The sequence below is a fragment of the Gymnoscopelus braueri genome, assembly GCF_963280865.1.
Source record: "Gymnoscopelus braueri genome assembly, chromosome: 5".
Classification (NCBI taxonomy): Eukaryota; Metazoa; Chordata; class Actinopteri; order Myctophiformes; family Myctophidae; genus Gymnoscopelus; species Gymnoscopelus braueri.
Genome location: NC_137606.1, coordinates 56,650,515 through 56,669,457, shown reverse-complemented (window position 1 = coordinate 56,669,457; position 18,943 = coordinate 56,650,515). Strand labels below are relative to the sequence as shown.

Below are 18,943 nucleotides of genomic sequence, written 5' to 3'. Positions count from 1 at the left end.
TCACAGGGATTATTTATTAGTGTAGATATACATTTTGGAGTGGATACATGTGTCCAGATGCCTGATAGACGGCGAGACAATGCTGCTCCTCAGGTCTACAATGGAATAAACGGGCGCAGCCAACGTCAACAACTGCTCTCGACCAGACGTGAGATCTCAGCGTACGGTAGGCTGAAGGCGACATATATTGATAAATGCCGAAAGTTGCGGTGATCTCGCCGTACGCCCATTTTTGGTCTGCACCGCGTTGATAAATGAGGGCCATTGTGTGTGTGTGTGTGTGTGTGTGTGTGTGTGTGTGTGTGTGTGTGTGTGTGTGTGTGTGTGTGTGTGTGTGTGTGTGTGTGTGCTACTAACCGGACTCTTCCCGCTGGTGCAGCTGTTGTTGACTTCCAGTCAGCGACGTCTGACTGAGGATGTCTGACATGCGGGCGGAGCTTAGCGCCTTGCCGGCCAATAGGCTCATCCCAGACATAGGCTCCACCTGGTCCTGCACAGGAAGTGACACGACGCTTTGTGAGAGCCAATCAATTTGATCAATTATGACTTGTTATTATGATTTCTTACAGGGTTCCCACACATTTTTATTTATCGTGTGATACCAGTGGTGGAAAAAGTACTCAAATGTTTTATTTTACTTTTACTAAGTATAAGTATCAATACTGCAAAGTAGAGATCCTCTGTTACAAGTAAAAGTCCAGAATTCAAAATTTACTTGAGGAAAAGTACAAAGGTATTGTTATCAAAATGTACTTAAAGTACCAAAAGTAGACAGTACTCATTGTGCAGAATGTCCCATTTCAAGTTTTCAAAAATGTATACAAATCTTTTGAAAATAGCAGATCTACAAGCTCACAATGCGTCACGATACGACGCATTGTGAGCTTGTAGATCGGATATTTTCAAATGGCCGAAATTAATTACAATTAATGTATGTTTTGTAATAACAATCGAAATCTACAAAGTAACTAGTAACTAAAGTTTTCAAATAAATGTAGTGGAGTAAAAGTACAATATTTGGATCCGAGATGTAGTGGAATAGAAGTAAAAGTTGACAAAACGGCCCGGGGGGTGGTGGGCCGGTTCGGACCAAAATGCCAGGACTGAATTTTGGTCCCAGTCCGGCCCTGGCTGTAGGTCATTCCAGGTGGTCGGGGCACTAAAACAAAAGGCTGCTTTTCCCCAGTTCAGTCTTTACTTTGGGGACCTTTAGCGTGAGCCAGTCACTGGAGCGTGTCCTGTGTGTTACAGGATTCACATCCAGCAGGGATTTAATATACTGTGGAAAGTCCCATCAACTGCCTTTAAAAATAAAACAGATACCAGTGTCTGTTTCGCTATTAAATAAAAAGGAGGCGTGGCTTACGTAGGCGTCGTCACAGGTCTGGATGGTGTGGTGGCGTTGCAGCTGCCCGCGCGCCCTGTAGGCGTCGGCCTGCGGAGGGGGCCGCGGGTAGCCCACGCCGTTTACATCAGGCACCTCCATGGCCTGCCCTGGGGTCCTGCACTCCTCTGCATCTGAGGGAGGGGGAGGGGGGTGTGGGGGGGAGAGAGGGAGAGAGAGAGAGAGGGAGAGGGAGAGGGAGAGAGAGAGAGAAGCAGGTTCATCATGTCTAGTTTCCATGGAGACACACACATGTTGAGATGTTCGTTAGAATATGGACACAAGATTTATCAGTATGCTCAATTGCTGTCTTGAGAATGCAATATCACTAATGAACCCATATCAACATGATATATAGGTTCTAGGCATGTAACGGTTCAATCAACTCACGATATGATTCTGGCCATCATTCATAGGGTAGGGTGATACCTACCCTATGAGTGATGCTTTAACTGCCTGATGACGACAGACCATCATTCATAGGGTAGGGTGATACCTACCCTATGAGTGATGCTTTCACTGCCTGATGACGACAGACCATCATTCATAGGGTAGGGTGATACCTACCCTATGAGTGATGCTTTAACTGCCTGATGACGACAGACCATCATTCATAGGGTAGGGTGATACCTACCCTATGAATGATGCTTTCACTGCCTGATGACGACAGACCATCATTCATAGGGTAGGGTGATACCTACCCTATGAATGATGCTTTAACTGCCTGATGACGACAGACCATCATTCATAGGGTAGGGTGATACCTACCCTATGAATGATGCTTTCACTGCCTGATGACGACAGACCATCATTCATAGGGTAGGGTGATACCTACCCTATGAGTGATGCTTTCACTGCCTGATGACGACAGACCATCATTCATAGGGTAGGGTGATACCTACCCTATGAATGATGCTTTCACTGCCTGATGACGACAGACCATCATTCATAGGGTAGGGTGATACCTACCCTATGAATGATGCTTTAACTGTCTGATGAAGACAGACCATCATTCATAGGGTAGGGTGATACCTACCCTATGAATGATGCTTTAACTGCCTGATGACGACAGACCATCATTCATAGGGTAGGTGATACCTACCCTATGAATGATGCTTTAACTGCCTGATGACGACAGACCATCATTCATAGGGTAGGGTGATACCTACCCTATGAATGATGCTTTCACTGCCTGATGACGACAGACCATCATTTATGAATGATGCTTTAACTGCCTGATGACGACAGACCATCATTCATAGGGTAGGGCAGTGATACTCAAACTCAGGCCCGGCCCACGGCACAATTTTGACTGGCCCCCCAATCAATCAATCAATCAATCAATAAAAAAATCTGTCTGTCATTTAATATCACTATGAATTGAGTACAAAGGACCCCAATTGAAACAAGCCATAGGCTTAAAAAAATTAAATAAATCCTATTTAGTTGACCGTGTATTTGAACTGTACTTTCATGTGCTTTTTTTCTGCAAACTTCTAAATAAAGTATTCAATCAATCAATCAATCCAAAATGTTTTTAGCGCATTCCTAAGACAATAATTTGATGACCGGCAGCGGTTCGGGTAGGAGACACAAAGAGTCTCCTTTGTGTCTCCTACCGGAATCATCAAATTATTGGCTTAGGAATGCGACAAAAACAAAAACAAAAATCCAGGAATTCGAGTCTCCATGGGGTGATTAATTGATAGATTAAAGAGGGGATATCTTTTTCTCCCCCCTACGCTACGAGACCTCCGTGTGTGTGATGAGCCGATCTCCGTGACAACAGAGGTCAGAGAGAATATTACATGATTTTTCAGTAAACACAGGACAGTCAGATCACACAGGACAGAACACAGGACAGAAACACATCTGACAGCACAGGACAGTCAGATAACCCTGCACCTGCACCCGGGATTCAACAGCAGGGGTGATGCAACTTTGATGATATAGAGGGCCAAAAAAAGTACAGTAAAAACTTTTTTTCCCCACGCTGGCAGTAGCGTCACACTATTACTCTGGCAGTTAACACATTCCCTGCCAGAGGTTTTTTTTTCAATTCCCACCCAGTGCCAGCATTTTTAAAGATGTTTTAACCTTTTTTTAAACATTTTGAAGTAGTCACAAAATATTTTCTGTGATCACCGTCCTCATGGTGATCCCCTCATTACACACACACACAGGAGTCTCGTAGAATCGTGGAAAAATAATAATCCGATCACGGTAATCCGTTCCATAATTGCAGCCAGTTGAAAAAAAGCATGTTTCACCAAAAAATACATGGTAAAATAATAAATACACAGGAGCCGAGATACAGGATTTGAAAGTAATAAGTTAACCAGGAGGTGAATGGAGCAGTAAATCTTTGGATAGCGATATCTATGTTTTTTTTTACTTTTATTTTGAAAAGACGGACATGTCCGTCTTTGGCGGGAAACGGGTGTATTTTAAAAGACGGACATGTCCGTTTTTGGCAGGTAATGTGTTAACCCATTAAGACCTGGAACTGTGTCATTTTTAGATTTGAGCTAAAAAGCATTATTTTACACTTTGAGCTATTCAAAAATAGCAGATATACAAGCTCATAGCGCGGCACCGAGTGCCGCGCTACGAGCTTGTAGATCTGCTATTTTTGAAAAATCTTGAAAATTGGTGCAAATCTTTGAATATATATACTTTTAAAGCGAAATTTTTTACTCAAATCTTTGCTTCTGGGGGGTCCCTGGAACAACATATTTTGATGGGGGTCGGCGGCCAAATACATATCATTTTGGGGGTCCTTGACATGAAAAAGATTGAGCACCACTGATATAGAAACATACGTTTTTCAGAAAACTGTTGAGATTTAGGAGACATGTAGAAACGGCTTCAGGTCTCAATGGGTTAAAGAGTTAAGATAGTTCTTGAGGATGAGTGTGTGTGCGTATGCGTGTGTGCGCGTGCGTGCGCATGTGTGTGCGTGCGCATGTGTGTGCGTGCGCTCATGTGTGTGCGTGCGCTCATGTGTGTGTGTGTGCTCATGTGTGTGTGTGTGCTCATGTGTGTGCGTGTGCTCATGTGTGTGTACCTCTGCCTGTGGAGCCGCTGTGCATGTTGTATCCCGTGTGCCTGTGCGTGGGGGAGGTGTAAGGCGGCGTGTTGCCTCTAGGGGGCGCCAGCAGCTCGTGGCCCTCCACCACAGCCTTGGCCAACAAGCCCTCATGGTGGGCGTGGTGGTAGGAGGGGGGCGGGCCCGGGGGCGGGGCCTCGTCCTCCTCCATGCTCTCTGAGTGGGTGAGGCCCGGGCAGGACGGCCCCCCACCCTGCTGGGGCGGGACGTCCGGGGGCCGGATCTGCAGGAGGTGGTGGTAGTGGCCCCCCACCGGCCCCCCCCCCCTGCGAGGAGACCCCCGGGGGGGGCCCCTCCAGGCTCAGCAGCATCTCTCCGTACTCCTGGTGCGGGGTGGTGTGGGGCGGGGTGTGGGGCGGGGGGCACTGCTGCTGCCCGCCCCCCGGCCGGGGGCTCTGCCTCTTCAGCAGGGCGGCCAGGTCCTGGGGGTTCAGCCGGGGGTCCGCGTGGCCCGTCAGGGAGTGACGGGGCGACAGGAGGCCCTGCAGGGAGGGGGGGGGGGGCACACGCACCGTTAACACATTGCGTGCCAATCGCGTAGATCTACGCGAACCTAAATAATTGCGCAGCAGGTGGTCTTTTTTTTTCTTCTTTTTCCCCTCGCAGTGACATATTTCATTGTAGCACACCCGGATATGGAAATATCCGTATCCGGAGATTTCCGTTCCCACCCGCCCTCGCTCTAAATCTTCCCCTAATCGGCCATTATCTCGGTTGTTGTTTTTCTCCTCGCTGAACGCTGTTTAACATAAACCGAGACGACTGCACAATGGAATGTCGCCGATTGAAGCGCGACACCTGAGCGCAACCGAACATAAAATGACTTGTCTTTCAGTTCTACTGGATCTCTTCTCCACTAGTCTTAGTTCTACTGGATCTCTTCTCCACTAGTCTTAGTTCTACTGGATCTCTTCTCCACTAGTCTTAGTTCTACTGGATCTCTTCTCCACTAGTCTTAGTTCTACTGGATCTCTTCTCCACTAGTCTTAGTTCTACTGGATCTCTTCTCCACTAGTCTTAGTTCTACTGGATCTCTTCTCCACTAGTCTTAGTTCTACTGGATCTCTTCTCCACTAGTCTTAGTTCTACTGGATCTCTTCTCCACTAGTCTTAGTTCTACTGGATCTCTTCTCCACTAGTCTTAGTTCTACTGGATCTCTTCTCCACTAGTCTTAGTTCTACTGGATCTCTTCTCCACTAGTCTTAGTTCTACAGGATCTCTTCTCCACTAGTCTTAGTTCTACAGGATCTCTTCTCCACTAGTCTTAGTTCTACTGGATCTCTTCTTCACTAGTCTTAGTTCTACTGGATCTCTTCTCCACTAGTCTTAGTTCTACAGGATCTCTTCTCCACTAGTCTTAGTTCTACTGGATCTCTTCTCCACTAGTCTTAGTTCTACAGGATCTCTTCTCCACTAGTCTTAGTTCTACTGGATCTCTTCTCCATTAAACGCTACCCTGACCCTTCCTCTTAGCCTTACCTACTTGTTGTCAATTATTTGTACAAGCTCTTGCTTTATTGTGTAGCTTTTGTGTATCGAATAAACAAGATGTTTATTCGATACACTTATTTGTTTTAGCTCTTGCTCATTTGATTTTCCTATGTGTCTCATCTGTTTATGAAAGTAGGTATAGCTGATATATTGCACTTTTACCTTAGCGCTAGCCTCTTAGTTGCTTGTTTTAGAAGAGAATGCACATAAAGACTTCTGGTGATTAGTAGTTTTCCTGCCTACCTATGTTGAATGAACTTATTGTAAGTCTCTTTTGATAAAAGCGTCTGCTAAATGACTGTAATGTAATGTTCTGGATCTCTTCTCCACTAGATCCCTCACTGACATTTCAGCAGTGGTGTAAAGTAACTAAGTTACTTTACTCAAGTACTGTACTGAAGTTCAATTTTGAGGTATTTTTACTGTACTGGAGTATTTCCAGTTTGCAGTACTTTTACTTCTACTCCACTACATCTCAGAGGCACATATTGTACTTTTACTCCACTACAATGATTTGAAAACTTTAGTTACTAGTTACTTTGCAGATATAAATTATAAAACACACATTAACCACTTTAGCCCTATTTTATACCTAGGCTATTTGAAAATAGCCGATCTACAAGTTGTGAGCTTGTAGATCTGCTATTTTCAAACATTTTAGTACTTTTACTTTTGGTACTTTAAGTACATTTTGATACCAATACTTTTGTACTTTTACTCAAGTAAATTTAATTCTGGACTTTTACTTACTAACAATTCTACATTGCAGTATTGATACTTTTACTTAAGTAAAGCATTTGAGTACTTTTTCCACCACTGACATTTCAGTCTAGTTTTTATTTATAAATTGTCATTATATTTAGTCTTAGTTTAAGTCATCATAGCTTTAAGTTATTATTTTGTTTTCGTCAGTGATAAAAGGTAGTGGACCAACATTTTATATCATCGTTTTAGTGGATGACATCACACTGTACCTGCAGGGTGGGGGTGACGTGCTGCTGGGGGGGCCGGTACTCCAGCGGGGTGGGGGAGAGCAGGGCCTGCTGCAGGGCCGAGGGGGCGCCGTAGCCCCCGCCCTGGTAGCCCCCGTCCAGGCCGGGCACGTTGAGCGAGGCCCCCTGCAGGTAGGGGTTGCCGTAGGAGGGGCCCCCGCCGACCACCCGCGAGGCCCCCGGGTCAGCGTTGAAGAGGTGGGTGTTGAACTGGGCCTGGTCGTAGCCCGACGAGAACCGACCCAGGCTGCGGCTGTGACAGACAGACAGACAGACAGGCAGGCAGGCAGACAGACAGACAGACAGACAGACAGACAGACAGACAGACAGACAGACAGACAGACAGACAGACAGACAGACAGACAGACAGACAGACAGACAGACAGACAGACAGACAGACAGACAGACAGACAGACAGACAGACAGACAGACAGACAGACAGACAGGGGGCGGTAGAGAGCACAGGACAGTCAGATAACCCTGCACCTGCACCCGGGATTCAACAGCAGGGGTGATGCAACTTTGATGATGTAGAGGGCCACTATATTTCCACACTCACTCCAGAGGGCCACGTTGCATAAATACTGTCGGGCCATTCTACATTTATGTCACACAAAAAGTAGCAAAAATAGCCGATCTACAAGCTCAAAACGCGTCGCAGTGCGACGCGTTTTGAGCTTGTAGATCGGCTATTTTTGCTATTTTTAAATTGGAATCCTGAATTTAGTTTAGCAATTTTTTTTTTTGGAATCCTGAAAAGTAAGATTTTTATTTAATTTCAAATGCATTTAGTTATACTTATGTTAAAGGAGAATTCCGGACAAATTAAGTGTTATCTTTCATGTCTCGTTACTCACCTAGCGACGTAAAAAGTGGCGTTCTTTTTTTCCATATATTCCCCTGTCGTCATTTTTTAAACACCCTCCGTTGTTATAATGGGAGCGCGTGGGTTATGTGAAGTTCGTCTATTATAACCGACGCAATGTTATTTTTTTCTCTACTACGATTCATTGTAGAGTCTCATGATAGTCAAACATGCGCTGAAAATTCCTGCGAGCCTGCCGTTAACACATCCACCGCCAGAGGTTAATCTCATAATGTACTCACCAGTGCCAAGGTGTTTTTGTTGTTTTTTTGTTTTTTTCATGTCGCCATAGATCTTGTTAAAATCCTTAAGATTGAGCCGTGAACGGTCTGTTTACATCCGCGAGATCTCCCTGTATCTCCCAGTGAAGACCGCATGTCAAACGGACTTCCATGACTGTAGTTAGAGCGGATTACGTTAAACAGTGAAATGCGAGGAGAAAAAACTACAGGAAGAGAATTGAGTTTCAGTTTCGTCTGTAGAATGGGAGCGGGCGTGATCGTCGAAACCGGATCCCAAATAATTCTATTTCCTGTCATGAAACCGGAAACGGAAGTGGATCAAAAAAATTCCGAAAGTGCACCCGGACCGCGCATGCGCGAAAAGACCGCAGCCCGTAGGACTACGGGCTCGGCGCTTAACCGTTGGATTTAACGGCCCGTAGAACTACGGGCCCGGCGGTAAAGGTGTTAATGGCGAACGATTTAACACTGGTTGCTTGTTTCCAGAATCTGGCAACACGAGTTGCCAGGTTCTGGAAAGAAACAAGCATCCAGTGTTAAATCGTTCGCCATTAACGGCAGGCTCGCAGGAATTTTCAGCGCATGTTTGACTATCATGAGACTCTACAATGAATCGTAGTAGAGAAAAAAATAACATTGCGTCGGTTATAATAGACGAACTTCACATAACCCACGCGCTCCCATTATAACAACGGAGGGTGTTTAAAAAATGACGACAGGGGAATATATGGAAAAAAAGAACGCCACTTTTTACGTCGCTAGGTGAGTAACGAGACATGAAAGATAACACTTAATTTGTCCGGAATTCTCCTTTAACTTTATGAACTTGAATACAAATACATTGGACATAAAAAAGACAATAACATTGTAATACTAGTCTAATACTAGACTAATACTACCTCCCAATGTCCCCCACCTGTATGAATGAATGAACCATTGTAAAGCGCTTTGAGCACTTGGAAAAGCGCTATAAAAAATGCAATTCATTATTAGTCATTAAGCTACTCATATAGACTGAAGTAATTAAAGCGGGTCATGTTTTCATGTTTGCAATTATAACAGCTGAAATCAATAATATATCACTATTCTGATATTAACCTGCGGGCTGGCTCGTCTACGCCTGCTAGGGTACAGGCATGAAGACAAAGTGCCTCCTTGACAGATAAACACAGCCCCCCCCCCCCCCCCCCCCCCAAATAAATACATAATTGTTCCTCCTTTCCCTTCTCTTGGTAATTGTACCAATTCCCTGACACACACACACACACACACACACACACACACACACACTCGTTTAATCTGGTCACTGCTGACCCCTACTGGTTGTTCTTGGGACTGGTTTGTGCTATTGTGACCAAAACAGCACTAGGTTTATATATAACTGTAAATGGTGCATTTATATAGCGCTTAAGCGCTGTACATAGATTGTGCATTACATTCACACACACATTCACACACCGATGGAGGAGGAAACCATGCAAGGCACCAACCTGCTCATCAGGAGTGATTAGGGGTTCAGCGTCTTGCTCAAGGACACTTCGGCACTAACTCTGGGGGAGCCTGGGAGTTATCAAACTGGGAACCTTGCGGTTCCCATCAAGGCCGCTCTACCGGCCACTCTACCCCCGAGCAGAACCCTGTGCTATTAACCCTGTGTTATTAACACAGCCAACTGTGTTCATAAACACACAGCAGTGATTTATGTTCGGACACCCTGACGTTATATGAAGACCATAAGATGGTCACATATTTCGTCAGGTCACCAATTTCCCCGTAACACCTGGAGTACTGGTATTTGGCTAATAGACATAATCATGTACTGGTATTTGGCTAATAAGACATACACAGGGCATACATGCATTAGGATGTACTTCTTGCCATAAGCAAGATGACGGCCCCATTGAAACATGAGCAGCAGCAGCCAATGTGGTTTACAAGACGCGCGCTTCCAAGACAAATGGAAGAGCTTCTGGCTTTTACTTCCTGTGTCTGTGTGACCCACTGTAGGTGGTCACCCCATTTAGGAGACCAGAAGCAGGTTGGAGTCTATTCATTCCAACGGGAGAGTGAAGGTGAACACAGCTTCTGAACCATTCTTTAAGCCTCCATGGTCACTGAACTAACTATTGGAGCCGTTCTCCAAAAGCCACACAATCTCCCCAACATTATGACACTAACATGGCTTTGTTTCAGAGACAAATTTGTTATGGACCTTTCTCTGTCCCAGCAACGCACTCTGGTGGGATCTACACAGTAGGACGTTGGTGAGATCTGCAGTGGGACAGCGCCCACTTAGAAGGGGCTTATTCACACGTAGTGGTGAAGCGTGGGTTGGGCTATCTTCTAAACATTAACCCATTAAGACCAGGAACACATCTGTGTATTTTTTTCTTTGGGCTATTCTTTTTTTTTAATGTCAAGGACCCCCAAAATGATATTCATTTAGCCACGGACCCCCCCCCCCCCATCTCAAAATATTTTGTTCCAGGAACGCCCAGAAGCAAATTTTGAGTTAAAAGTGTAAATATATACTCAAAGATTTGCACACATTTTCAAAAAAAATAATCCTCAAAGATCTACAAGCTCATCGGTGCCGCGCTATGAGCTTGTAAGTCTGCTATTTTTGAATAGCCAAAGAAATCTAAAATGACACAGATGTGTTCCCGGTTAATGGATTAAGCATCTACGTGTACATCTATCTACCGATGTATCTACGTGTATATTATCTACCTATGGAGGTATCTATGTTTATATCTATCTATCTACCTATGGATGTATCTACGTGTATATCTACCTATGGATGTATCTATGTTTATATCTATCTACCTATGGAGGTATCTACGTGTATATCTATCTATGGATGTATCTACGTATACATATATCTATGGATGTATCTACGTATACATATATCTATGGAGGTATCTACGTGTATATCTACCTATGGATGTATCTACGTATACATATATCTATGGAGGTATCTACTGGGTTCCCGGGGGGGAGGTTAAATCACTTCTTCTACATCCTCCACTTACTTCCAACAGCTCAACCCCTCAGCCAATCAAAGTGGACGCTCCGTTGATGATGTCATCACAGGGAGGTGGGTGTGTTGGGGGGGGGGGGGGGTTATGTTACCGTAACATAATGGTGACACATATGGTTCATACTCATCTAGAGAGTTAGCCTGTGATTAAACACTCTCAACAACATGATGGGGGATCTAGAGTAATGTGTTTGTGAGTGTGATAGGAATGGAATGGAAACAGTAAAGCAATGCAAAAAAAAAAAAGAATTGCGTGTGTGTGTGTGTTACTGAAACACCTAAAAGATCATTTTATTAAGAAAAACCTTCCTCTCTGTATACAGTATGTATGCATACAGAATATAGAGTATACAGAGTATAGAGTATACTCATGTTAATGCATATAACAGCTATTATGATGTGTTTTGGCATCCTTTCTTAAATTGTAATGTCTTAAAGAAATACAAACAAATAAAATGATAAAAAGTGAGTGTTGGGGGGTGTTTGCCTGAAGACTCACTATCAGTATATTTAACAAAAACTAATATATAGTATAAACAGTATATACCAGTGTTTGCAGAGTAAAAATGAATAACATTATCATCTATATTTCATGTATGTGGTGCCGTGGTTAGTCTCATCTTGCTGATTAAGACTGATACATTTTTAATTGATTTAATTATTTGTATCACTGAAATATTGCTCATTTATGTAAATAAATTAATTCATTACAATATCAGTCATACCAAAAAAATATGAAAAAACATAACAGTGTGTGTGGTGCAGTAAGGTGTGTTTGTTTGTGTGTGTGTGTGGTAGAGTAAGGTGCGTTCGAAGGGGGCGTGGCGACGGGGTGGGCGTGGTCACCTGTGCGTCTCGGCGTTGTCGGCGCTCAGCTGCTTGCCGAGGACGCGGTGTCCGCACGGCGTGGACAGGAAGCCCTGCCGAAGAGCTCCGCCCCCTAGCTCCACCTCCTGTACCTGAATGGTCACCTGCAGGACGGACACGAGAGGGTAACCGACCAATGAGACACCGAGATACACACAGTGGTGGAAAAAGTACTCAAATGTTCTACTTAAGTAAAAGTATCGATACTGCAATTTTGAAAATACTCGGTTACAAGTAAAAGTTCGGTATTAAAAATGTACTTGAGTAAAAGTACAAAAGTATTGGTATCAAAATGTACTTAAAGTACCAAAAGTAAAAGTACTCATGATGCAGAATGACCCATTTCACAGGTTTTCAAATTAATTTCTAACAATCTTTTGAAAATAGCAGATCTACAAGCTCTTGTGAGCTTGTAGATCTGCTATTTTCAAATGGCCAAAATATATATAGAGCTTAAGTGGTTAAGTGGGAGCATGATGTATGTTTAGTAATAATAATCTAAATCTACAAAGTAACTAGTAACTAAAGCTTTCATATAATTGTAGTGGAGTAAAAGTACAATATTTGTCTCTGAGATGTAGTGGAGTAGAAGTAAAAGTACTGAACATTGGAAATACTCCAGTAAAGTAAAAATACCTCAACATTATGCTACAGTACTTGAGTAAATGTACTTAGTTACTTTACATCACAGTGGATACACATACATACACACTTCTATTTTCCTTTTTAATTTCAAGGTAATGAAACACTTGGAATAAACGAAGGATCATTTTCAATTGGCTCTCTGAGGTCACCTGCTGGCCCTGGGCCAATGGCACTCCGGCGCGTGCAGATCCTGCCTGCTGATTGGTTGGCATGGAGCCCCTGGGGAGGCCGGTGGGGGGGGGGCTTCCGCTCTGGCCCTGGTAGAGAGATGGAGCGCCGTGCTGGTACTGCACTGACGAGCCTAATGACATAATTAACATAATAATGAGTTATTTGCTCTCCCTAGGCTGTCAGAGGGAGAGTAGCGCCCAGGATTACATAGGCAATTGGCACTGGGTGAAAAAATGGGTTACAAAATCGTAGGATAAAAATTTTGAAAAAATAAATAAAACATAATAATTAACTCATTCACTGCCACAATTATTGCTGGCCGCGTTTGCCCACTGCCAGAGATTTTTCATTTAAAAAAAAAAGTACTCAGGAGCCGAGATACAGAATTTTTAAGTTTTAAGTTAACAAGGAAGTGGATGGGAGTGTAGATCTTTAAACAATCATATCTCCTTGGTCTTTGGGTCAAATTTGAAAAAAAAACTAAAAAAAAAAAAAAAAAAAAAAAATTAATTTTTTTCAAAAAAAAAAAATTACGTTTTTTACGTCAGTGGCAGGATTGGTAAACGGGACAAATTACGTTTTTTACGTCAGTGGCAGTGAATGAGTTAATGAATATGAATCAGCTAGATATGGTGTACCGTGCTGGTACTGCACTGACCAGGGTCCTGCTAGAAGCACACAGGAAACCACAACAAACACACAACTACACAACGTATGTGCCTAGCGGGACAGGAATGTCATGTTCCCCTCAGAATAGGGATGCTAGGGTTAAAAAAATCCTATCACACAACAGGTTTGGCAGCCCTCTGAGGACCCCCTATTGAAGACCCCTGGTCTTAATACAAGACCAGGGGTCATTCTCCACTACATGGGCAAATTCTCCTTCTACAGCACGGCCACCAAGGTATGGAATAGTCTAACTAGCCTGGTAAACCCTCCCTCCGGAAATCTCATTTCTATTTGATTCCAGGAGTGAGTCTGGCCTGATAGCCCTTTGTGGGGGTTTCTAGTGGAATTACCAGCTAACCGAGCCTATCAGCGTCGTCGCTCATTGTTCTGTGATTGACAGCTTACGTTGGCCAATCAAGTGGCGAGTTCGAGTGAGCCCAAAACACGAACGGCAGCCATCTTTTTCTTGTCCGCTATAATCTCCGCTATTTTTTGACTTCAAAAAGCTCTCTAACTTCTATTTTGAGGCACGGAATTTACTTATAATATATCGTTTGGATAGAATTTAGTTGTTTAACTTCATATATGTGGTCAATTAATCATGACAAAGCCTATTTAAAAATAAAAATTTAGAGAACCGGTAGGGGTGGGCAGTGACACCCATGTATCCGAATAAGGCAACCCATTTTGGCCATGGCTGTCTCAAAAGTCCCGTTGCGTCACATTAGACTGGTGAACTGCTGATTGGCTGAAGGGGAAAAAATATCATTGGCTGAAGGGGTTGTCAGTCAACGGTATTACTCCCGCCCAACTCAGCCTGCAGCCAATATTGCAGAATGGGCAATCAGCCCAGACTCACTCCTGGAATCAAATAGAAATGAGATTTCCGGAGGGAGGGTTTACCAGGCTATAGTCTAACACCATCCCTCAAAAAATGCAGTTTGCTGGGCTCATTTAAAACAGCCCTAAAAACTCATCTTTCTGGAGGCCATAAGAGGAGGTAGTAGCAGTTTCCCGGTAGACAGACGACCCCCCTCTCCTTTTTTTGTATATATTTTTTTTTTCATGCTTTTTTTAATTATTTTTTTACATAGTGGTATTTTTTCTCTGTATTTTTGTGTTGATATTTGAACTGTTTGGTTGCTACTATATATGTCTATGAAATTAATACCAAGGACCCCAACGGAAACAAGTCCGCAAGGACTTTTTTGGTCTGACCTTTTAGACAAAAGTATTATAAATGTAACTGTGATTAATAAATAAAATGTCAATCAATTTCAATCAAAAAACAATAAAACAAATCTGTACATTGAAACTATACAGACTATAGGATGCCAGGTAAACAAATGAACCTAGCATCTGTCTAAATAACATGCCATCTAAATTACACTTTAACCTTTGCGTATAAGACTGCACGGTCGGCAAGGCTAGGTTAAGTGCTACTTTAGTAAAGAGTATTGACGGGTAGCAGGGATACCAATCGTATCCAATCAGGAGAGAGAACTCCTACAGGACACAGGATGAAGAAGTGGATGCAGTTGCAGTACTGACCGTGGCCCTGCATCATGGCCGTCGAGCCGGGCGGAGGGCTCTGATTGGACTGTCTGAAGAGGTGGTTGCTGGGATGCGTTGGAGGCGGGCTAGAGGGCTGGATACGCAACCTGGGGGGAGGAGCCACAACAAGTCAGTTCCACAGCACTGGACCCGTGTTGATTTAGACAGAAAATGTCAATTTAGTTTTAGTTTCTTGTATCTGCTATTTTCATGGTAAAATTATATTTCAGTATATTTGAGTAAATAATAATATAGAGTAAATAATATAGAGTAAAAGTACAATATTTGCCTCTGAGATGTAGTGGAGTAGAAGTAAAAGTATTGGAAATTGGAAATACTCAAGTAAAGTAAAAATTCCTCCACACATATTGAAGTGTGTGTGTGTGTGTGTGTGTGTGTGTGTGTGTGTGTGTGTGTGTGTGTGTGTGTGTGTGTGTGTGTGTGTGTGTGTGTGTGTGTGTGTGTACCTCTGAAGCTGGTGGGTCAGGTGGCTGGGCTGGTTCTCACCGTGTCCTAAAGACAAGGTCTGCAGGAAAACAACAAACATCTGATCAGCCAATGAGAACACAGAACAGAACGGTACAATGTATCTGATCAGCCAATGAGAACACAGTACAGTAGGGTACAATTTAGGGGGAAAATGTGTAGTTAATTATTATAAGATATTGCAACGTGAACACATTCCTTTATAGATGAAATCATTGTAATGTTTCACTTTGTCTGTCCATGTGATGTGATGTGTAAGTCACTCTGTACACTCATTTGTCCAGCAGGGGGGGCTACAGGACACCACAGATGAAAGGCAATGAGTCAGTGTTGGGCAGTTATTAGTTGCTTGTGTGTGTGTGTGTGTGTGTGTGTGTGTGTGTGTGTGTGTGTGTGTGTGTGTGTGTGTGTGTGTGTGTGTGTGTGTGTGTGTGTGTGTGTGTGTGTGTGTGTGTGTGTGTGTGTGTGTGTGTGTGTGCGTGCGCGCGTGTGAAAACCCGAAAAGGTGTCATAATGTACTTAATGTCCTCAAAGTCACTCATCCAACAAGCTTTGAACTGAGCAGATTGGACCTTCTGTTCCAGAGATAACGGACAAAACATCTTGAAAACGGCCACTTCAAGTTGAGTTTTTGGCCATTGTCGCCCGTTTTTCTTTAATAACACGGGATAAGAAGGTCGGACGGGGACAAACCAGATACCTGAATAAAGTTCACTTTGAGCTGCATCCATCACATCCACTGACATTTCAGTCAGTCTTACCGTTAGGCCACTAGGGGCAGTTGAAATTTATTTTTTGGGGGCAATAGATTTTCTTTTCTTTTTCTTGGGGCCGGCCTGAAAACGTTGGGTCGGGTTCGGGCAGAATTTGAGAACTGTGTGTGTGTGTGTGTGTGTGTGTGTGTGTGTGTGTGTGTGTGTGTGTGTGTGTGTGTGTGTGTGTGTGTGTGTGTGTGTGTGTGTGTGTGTGTGTGTGTGTGTGTGTGTGTGTGTGTACCTGTATTTGCTGGTGTGTGATCTGTTGTTCTTGCTGGTACAGAATGTGTTGATGCTGGGTCTGCTCCAGGAGCCGCTCGTCCCGCGGAGCAGCGTACATTTTCTGGAGCTGCTCGCACTCCTGTCACACACACACACATTAATGCATCTTGCCAAGGCCTACGACGCGTTGTAAGCTTATAGATCCGCTATTTCTGCTTTTTTTACATATAGAAAATCATTAATGGTCAACTTAAATGTGTAATGGTGACAGCCGTACCCCTGGTTTTATCACTGAACACCACCATGCATTGTCCTGTGTCTAAACTGAGGCACAACAACGGCTACACTCACTCCTATAGGGGTCGTTCCAGGCCACAAGGCTGACCTCTTGACCTTATTATTAGCTTTCTTTACACGTAAGGCCAGCTCCTGACCTCCTGACCTGTCTAAACCCACACACCCACAGCATGTCAGCTCCTGACCAGTGGTGTAAAGTAACTAAGTACATGTACTCAACTACTGTACTTAAGTACCATTTTGAGGTCATTGTACTTTACTTGAGTATTTCCAATTTCTTCTACTCCACTACATCTCAGAGGCAAATATTGTACTTTTACTACACTACAATAAAAAAAAAACTTTAGTTACTAGTTACTTTTCAGATATAAATTATTACATTATAAAACTTATATTAACCACTTACGCCCTATTTTATACCTAGGATATATAAAAATAGTCGATCTACAAGCTTGTGAACTTGTAGATCTGCTATTTTCAAACATGTTTATACTTTTACTTTTGGTACTTTAAGTACATTTTGATACCAATACTTTTGTACTTTTACTCAAGTAAAGCAGTCTAAACCCAAACACCTACACTAGCCTGGAAACCAAACCAAACGAATCAGCCAAGCCAAACGAATTGCCCTCGCAGATTTCCTCTGGGACCGCTCAGTCGGATTTCACTCCCTCCGAAGTATAGTGAGGGACCAATCAGGCCCCAGTATGCACATGTGGGGCGGGGTTTATCAACAGAGGCATTTTTTTTATTCGCCCCTTGGAAATGCAGGTTCCACACAGAGATTCCAGACTAATATCTACGCCAGGGTTCCCCAATTAGTTTTCCCCAATTAGTTTTCCCCAAGGGCCGAATTATGTGTAGGGTACCAAGCCGAGGGCCAGGGCATTGTGCCCGCGCATCAAGCGCAAAATGTTTAGTTTTTTATTCGTTTTTTTTTCTCTAATCTAGCTAATTTGACACTGTTATGAGGGTCACACAAGGAAAACAATGCACTCTGGAAACTAAATAAGTTGAGAACCAACCATTTACGTATTTGGTTCTGCTTGAAAAGTAATACAGATTAACAGCAGCCAGTTGTACATACTGAAAATCAAAATAAGTCCAGAATCCACAATTTACTTACAGATGTGTTTGTTACAGGTGTGTTTGTTACAGATGTGTTTGTTACAGGTGTGTTTGTTACAGATGTGTTTGTTACAGGTGTGTTTGTTACAGTCTGCTTGAACAGTAATACATATATACAGGGTTCCCACACATTTTTACCAATGAATTTCCAAAACTTTTCCAAGACTTTTCCAGAATATTTAACCCAATTTCCAGGCCTGTATAACATTATTATACATAACATTCAGCGCAATAATGAGTCTCTTACTCTTATGTGCAATGCCCAAAGACAGGCAGTGTAGCAAAAATAAATAACTAAACTAAAAACTAAAAAATTGACTAACTATGCATCACGCTGCAGCACGTTGTGAGCTTGTATATCTGTTATTTTTGTCACGTCCGGTATACATTAGGCTGCAATCACGCAGCCCGTTCGGACAGAAAATACATATTTTGTGTAATGTTATAGATGTTTTGGAAAGAAATTGCCAAAAACAATGCATAGCCAAATATTTTTCCAGGACCCTTGATAAATTCCAGGACCCTAGACAAATTCCAAATCTTTTCCAGGACTGGAAAAAGATTTTTATAATTTCAAAATATTTCCAGGAATTTCATGACCGTGGGGACCCTGTATATATATATATTTTTTTTTAAATGACAGGAGTTGTCGCGGTCCGGGCAAATGGGGAGGGAACCCTGATCTACGCAGTGATATTACTAGCACCTGACCTCTGTGACCTGTCTAAACTCTAAACACCTTACAGCCTGTCCAGCTCCTGACCTCAGTGACCCGGCTAAACTCTTAAACACCTATGGGGTGAACTTGACCGGTCTGGCCGGCACCTGGGTCAGCACTCTATCACTGCTGGGCCATCGTGAACCATGAGCTCAAATAGGGTTTATGTGATTCAGAAAGCTGATTAGAGGTGAAAGGCTTTAGTTTGCAATGTAAGCGGCTTCACCGCCCTGAGCTGCCTGGGTTTACTCTTAACACATTGAGACCTGAAGCCAATTCTACATGTGTCCTAAATCTCAACAGTTTT

General features: G+C 43.2%; 2 protein-coding genes across 2 annotated transcripts in view; both read right to left on the bottom strand.

Moving 5' to 3' along the window:
* Positions 1-18,943, bottom strand: part of sik3 (SIK family kinase 3) — a 111,896-nt gene that overhangs the window by 2,780 nt on the left and 90,173 nt on the right. Inside the window, 10 exon segments of the mRNA XM_080428934.1 lie at positions 358-490; positions 1,367-1,518; positions 4,452-4,743; positions 4,745-4,975; positions 6,960-7,230; positions 11,971-12,095; positions 12,786-12,937; positions 15,028-15,137; positions 15,498-15,556; positions 16,513-16,632. Of these exon segments, the coding sequence (XP_080285060.1) occupies positions 358-490; positions 1,367-1,518; positions 4,452-4,743; positions 4,745-4,975; positions 6,960-7,230; positions 11,971-12,095; positions 12,786-12,937; positions 15,028-15,137; positions 15,498-15,556; positions 16,513-16,632 (1,645 nt within the window).
* The window catches only part of LOC308085694 (myelin protein zero-like protein 2), a 181,801-nt gene that overhangs the window by 128,607 nt on the left and 34,251 nt on the right, over positions 1-18,943 (bottom strand). The window lies entirely within an intron of this gene.